The sequence below is a fragment of the Eimeria necatrix genome, genomic scaffold, assembly GCF_000499385.1.
Source record: "Eimeria necatrix Houghton genomic scaffold, Enh_scaff1538, whole genome shotgun sequence".
Taxonomy (NCBI): domain Eukaryota; phylum Apicomplexa; class Conoidasida; order Eucoccidiorida; family Eimeriidae; genus Eimeria; species Eimeria necatrix.
In genome coordinates, this window is record NW_013652243.1 from 1 (window position 1) to 5955 (window position 5955).

Sequence of the window (5955 nt, forward strand, 5' to 3'; positions counted from 1 at the left end):
CAGCAGCAGCAGCAGCAGCAGCAGCAGCAGCAGCAGCAGCAGCAGCAGCAGCAGCAGCAGACCCTGCAATGACGGGTTGAATGCGGAGTTCGTTGACGAGGGTTTGCAGCCAACGAGGTCTGGGGTTTGTGGGGTTTGGTTTCCAGTGTACGTACACCCCGAGGGGCTGGCCGCTGGCGGCTTTGCTGAGGAAAGCCGCCAGCCGCGAACGGCCCTGCCTCCGCTCGCTGCTGCTGCTGCTGCTGCTGCTGCTGCTGCTGCTGCTGCTGCTGTCGAAGAGGCGGCCGGAGACCCGGAGGGGACGATCCCCGATCCCGATCCCCAACTCCGCAGCTGGGATCGTCGCCTCCCCGATCTCCTCCCCATCTGCTGCGTCTCTGAGAGACACAGAAAGGTCTCCTAGCTTCACTCGCAGTTCTGCTGCTGCTGCTGCTGCTGCTGCTGCTGCTGCAGCAGGGGGGGCCCCCAGCAGCAGGTCCACCGTGAAGGCCAAACTGTCCCCTGCCCCGGGGGGGGCCCCCCCCGTCTCCACAGGGTCAAAAGATAGTACCCTAAGGGCCCCCGAGAGGGCCCCCAGGGCCCCCCCGAGGCCCCCGAAGGAGACAGTTTGCTGCAGCTGGAGGCCCCGCAGCTGCAGCAGCCCCAGCGGCGACTGCAGCAGCAAAGACACAGTCCCCTGCAGCCCCACAACTGTCTGCTGCTGCTGCTGCTGCTGCTGCTGCTGCAGCGCCCGCAGCGCGAAAGCCACAAATGCTGCTTCGTCTTCCACCTGCAGCAGCAGCTGCAGCTGCAGCAGCAGCGACAGCAAACCCCCCGACTCCCGCAGCTCCGCAGGAGCAGCAAAACGCACCATTTCTCCCGCTGCTGCTGCTGCTGCTGCTGCTGCACCTGCTGCTGCACCTGCTGCTGCTGCACCTGCTGCTGCTGCGTCTCCTGCGTCTCCTGCGTCTGCTGCTGCTGCGCCCGCGTCTGCTGCTGCTGCTGCGTCTCCACCTGCTGCTGCTGCTGCTGCTGCTGCTGCTGCAGTGCGGGCAGTGCCGAGGCGGGCGCCAGTTGTGGGGTCCGTGAGGTGTACGTACACCGCAAGGCCCTCGACAGCCAGCGGCACTCCGGGCCCGAAGAAGGGCTGCAGCAGCAAAGAGACAGCAGCAGCAACTTTGATGGAGTCCGAGGAGACAGTTGCTGCTGCCAAGTCGATCTCTGTGTCTCCAACTGCCACCTGCTGCAGCAGCTGCTGCGGCAGCAGCTGCTGCACCGAAAAGGGGGCCCTAAACTGTACCCCCTCGAAGGCCCGCTGCAGCCACAGGGGGGCCCCCGAGTGGGGCCCCACAGAGGCCTCCACCTGCACCTCGGGCCTTTCCTCCTGCTGCTGCTGCTGCTGCTGCTGCTGCTGCTGCTGCTGCTGCTGCTGCTGCTGCTCCTGTTGCTGCTCCTGTTGCTGCTGCTGCTGCTGCTGCTCCTGTTGCTGCTGCTGCTGCTGCTGCTCCTGTTGCTGCTCCTGTTGCTGCTGCTGCTGCTGCTGCTGCTGCTGCTGCTGCTGACCTGCTGCTGCTGCTGCGTCGCCGAGGACGAAGCCGCGCATTGCTGCTGCTGCGAGGCTGCTGAGGTCGGCGAGTCCCTGCTGCGTCTGCTGCTGCAGCAAACGGCCGCGGAAAGCAGCAGCAGTTCGTGTGGGGTGGGGCTGCAGCAAAAAGGGCTCTGTCTGCAGCAGCGCGATCGTGCTGCTGCTGTAAAAGACCCGCAGCAGCAAAGGAGGCAGCAAAATGCTCACTGGAACTGGAGACACAAAAGAAGCTTCTCCTTCCAAGTCGAGGCCCCCCAAAGGAGACACTCCGAGCACCCGCAGCGTCCCCAGTTGGGGGTCCAGCCCCCGCGGCGCTGCTGCTGCTGCTGCTGCTGCTGCTGCTGCTGCTGCTGTTCCTGCTGCAGCAGCAGGCCCCAAGGAGACGGACTGCTCCACCTCCACTCCCTCTATGAGGATCTCCGCGAGGCCCCCCAAGTCCAGCAGCACGGAAGAATGACCTGACACCAGCAGCTCGGGGGGCCCCCCGGGGCCCCCGGGGCCCCCGGGGGCCCCCGGGGGCCCCCCGGGGGCCCCCGGGGGGCCCCCCGGGGCTAAAGTACCCTCTATGGAGGCCCTCACCCACTCGCTGAGGGGCCTCCCCTCTTCTTCGAGTTCCACTTTTGCTTCGACATTCATTTCGACAAGAAGTCGAGTTAGTCCGTCGGAAGAAGCTTCCACAGTGGTTGTTGCTGCTGCTGCTGCTGCTGCTGCTGCTGCTGCTGCGGGCGCTGCAGCAGCAGCAGCAGCAGCAGCAGCAACAGGGGCGGAGACCACGCGGCCCAGCAAACGGCCCTCCGGAGTCCGCAGCTGCAGCACGAAAGAGGCCCCCAAGACCCGCAGCGGGGTGTGGGGCCCCAGGGGAGAAGCAGCAGCAACAGCAGCAGCAGCAGCAACAGCAAAGGAGTCCTGGGGGCCCCCCGGGTCGAGGTGTACAGACACCCGGGACACCCGCAGCTGCTGCAGCAACCCCACACGCCCCAGCGCAGGAAACAGCTGCTGCAGCGGCGGCACCGGCGGCAGCAGCTGCAGCAGCTGCAGCGCAGCAGCAAGCCAGGCAGGAGCAGCAGCACCAGAAGGCAAGTGGGTCTGCAGCACAGCAACTTCCAGGGGGGGCCCCCGGCCCTGCAGCACCAGCGAGAACAACTCCGACACTTTTGCTGCATTTCCCGGGCCCAGCAGCAGCCCCCCTGCAGCAGCAGCAGCAGCAGCAGCAGCAGCAGCAGCGGAGGCGGCGCGTGTGCGCAGGAACGCGGGAAGCAGCACACTGGCCAGCTGCAGCAGCTGCTGCAGCAGCTGCTGCAGCAGCTGCTGCAGCAGCAAACGCGGCAGCAGCAACGCACCAGCAAGCTAACAGTGCAGCAGCAGCACGTCCAGCAGCAGCTCGAGAAGCAGCAAACAGTGCAGCAGCAGCATCCACACCAGCAGCAGCAGCAGCATCCACACCAGCAGCAGCAAAAGCACCCGTAACAGCAGCAGCAGCAGCATCCCTAACAGCAGCAGCAGCACCGACAACAGCAGCAGCATAACAGCAGCATAACAGCAGCATAACAGCAGCACAACAGCAGCACAACAGCAGCATAACAGCAGCACAGCAGCAGCAGCATAACAGCAGCATAACAGCAGCACAACAGCAGCACAACAGCAGCAGCAGCACAACAGCAGCACAACAGCAGCAGCAGCACAACAGCAGCATAACAGCAGCAGCAGCAGCAGCAGCAGCAGCAGGAGCTTGCCAGTGAGGTGGAGCCTGTTGGGCCCCTTGCGGAGAAGAACTTGTGGGGTTTTCATGAGGCCCAAAGGAGTCCCTCGAAAAGAAAAAGAAATAAAAGTGTCTCCGAGAGTTGCTGCTGCTGCTGCGGGACTGTGCAGCAGCACGGTGGCAGCGAGCAGCAGCCCGCGGCCGGGGGCCGCCGCAGCAGCAGCAGCAGCAGCAGCAGCAGCAGCAGCAGCAGCGCGCCCCGCGGGGGGCCCCACGCGCTGCAGCACGTCCCCCAAACCCTCAACAGCAAAACCCTCAAAGGAGACTCCTTGGAGGCCCCCGAGGCCCCCCACTTCGAGGAGACAGGAGACAGGAACATCTTTTAATAAAAGGGGCCCAAAAGGGCTTTCCAGAGTTGCTGCTGCTGCTCCCTGCAGCAGCAGCAGCAGCTGCTGCGCCTCCACAAACGCTGCAGCAAAACGCCCGAAACGCTCGGGGGGGGCCCCCACCTCCAGCGCCGTCTCCAGGGGGGCCCCCACCTCCACCCAGCTCGCGTCTTCCTCCACGCCCGGCAGGGGCCCCAGGGGCCCCAAGTACCCTCCGGGGCCCCCCGGCGAGCTGGGGGGCCCCACGGCGCTCCCGGGGGGCCCCAAGGGGGCCCCCACGGGCCCCGCGGGGGCCCCCGGGGGCCCCGGGGGGGCCCCCAGGGGCCCCAGGGGGGCCCCCGGGGGCCCCAGGGGGCCCCCCGGGGGCCCCACAGCTTTGCAGGTGAGTTCGTCGAGGTGCGCATGCATGGTGCCCAGGTGTACGTACACCTGGGAAGGCTCGAAGTCGGGCAGGGGGGCCCGGGGGCCCCCGGGGGCCCCCGCCAGGGGGCCCCCCAAGGGGGGCCCCGGGGGGCCCCCCAAGGGCCCCGGGGGGGCCCCCAAGGGCCCCGGGGGGCCCCCCGGAGTGGGTACCAGGGGGGCCTCGGCAGGCAGCAGCGCAGCAAGAGAAGCAGCAAGGGAGAGGGAGCGGAGCTGCAGCAGCACGCGGGGCCCGAGAGGGTTTAGCAGCAGGACTTTCGTAAACCCTAAAAGAGGGAGTTTGGAGTCGGAGACTAAACCCCAATTGAGCTGAAGTGTCTCCAAGGAGACACTTTTAATTGCTGCTGCCAGCTGCGCAAAGGCCGGCAGCGGCACGCGCAGACACAGCCCCTCCACCGCCTCCAGCAGCCAACGCGCAGGCTGCTGCTGCTGCTGCTGCTGCTGCTGCTGCTGCTGCTGCGGCTGCTGCTGCTGCTGCGGCTGCTCGTGCAGCAGCGCGAAGGAAGTGACTGCAGCAGCAGCAAAAGGGCCCGCGCCCTGCAGCAGCAGCTCGTGGTCCAGCCGCACTTGCTGCAGCAGCAAACGGCCGAGGGCGAAAACTGTCTCCGCAGCTAATTCGCTCCCCACAAAACTCAGAGACACTTTTGCTGCTGCAGCAAGTCTCCTCACAAACCCCACAAACTCGATCCCAGCTCCCGCCAGCAGCAGCTCGCCCTGCATGTCGAAGTCTGCGTCGGCCCAGCTGGCTGCCTGCAGCAGCGGCCCCGCTGCTGCTGCTGCTGCTGCTGCTGCTGCTGCTGCTGCGTCTGCTGCTGCTGCTGCTGCTGCTGCTAGGCGCCGCGGGGGCCCCTCCGGCCGCTTCACCATTGCGGCGCCGCCCCCCGGGGGGCCCCACGGGCTGGGGGCCCCCAACACCCAGGGGGGGGCCCCCCGCGCTGCTGCTGCTGCTGCTGCTGCGTCTGCTGCTGCTGCTGCTGCTGCTGCTGCTGCTTCCGGCTCGTCTTCGTCCAAAGATGCTGCGTCCGGGGCCACCGGCTTGGGGGGCCCCCGGGCCCTCAATGTCACAAAAAGGGTACCAATTAGGGGGCCCCCCGGGGAGTCCGCGTGCATTTGGGCCTTGTAGGTAATCTGCAAACAAGCCGCAGCAAACCCCCGAGGGTTTAGGGTTTAGGGTTTGGGGTTTAGGGTTTGGGGCTTCGCGCGCAAGCCCGCGGGCTCTTCTAGGGTTTAGGGTTTGCAGCGGGAATCCGCCGAATTAGGGTTTAGGGTTTGGGGCGCCGCGGGCGAAGCCGCGGGCTAGGGTTTAGGGTTTAGGGTTTAGGGTTTGGCGGACGCGTTCGACGGCCACTGGCGAGTTGGGCCCCAAAGGGTTTGCAATCCTCGCAGTGACTTTCGCAGCAAGAGACACTTTGTCTCTGTCAAAAGGGTTTTCTTTTATTTCCAAATCCCTAAACCTCAAACCCTCCAACATCGACGCCATCGGCGAAGTCCCCCGCGGCTTCGACGCCTTCCGGGGGCCCCTGGGGGCCCCCTGCACCTGGGGGCCCCCTGGGGGCCCCCGGGCGGGGCTGGACGGCGAGGCCCTGGACGGGGGTTTTGAGGACTGCAGCGAGAATGGCGGGTTCGAAAATGGGTACTGAACACCAAATGCCGCGGGCCTCCATTTCCACCTTTTCTCCCGAAAGAGACAAAGCCATTAAAGTCCCCAAAGCCTTCAAAAAGGGACCCTCCGCGTCCTCCCCGGGGGCCCCCAGGGGGCCCCCGGGGGCCCCGGGGGCCCCGGGGGCCCCCGGGGCCCCGGGGGCCCCGGGGGCCTCCGGGAGCGCCGCGAGGGCGCGCGGGGGCCCCCCGGGGGCCCCCCCGGGGGGCCCCCCGGGGGGCCCCCA

At 67.0% G+C, this 5955-nt stretch overlaps 1 protein-coding gene across 1 annotated transcript; it reads right to left on the reverse strand.

Moving 5' to 3' along the window:
* Nucleotides 1–155: 155 nt before the first annotated feature.
* ENH_00016640 (hypothetical protein, conserved) lies at nucleotides 156–5179 on the reverse strand (the record flags this gene model as incomplete). The annotated part of the gene is made up of 2 exons (XM_013579205.1): nucleotides 156–2751; nucleotides 3562–5179. Coding segments are annotated over 2 exons (4214 nt in total), but the record flags the coding sequence as incomplete, so codon positions are not given.
* Between the last annotated feature and the right edge of the window lie 776 nt (nucleotides 5180–5955).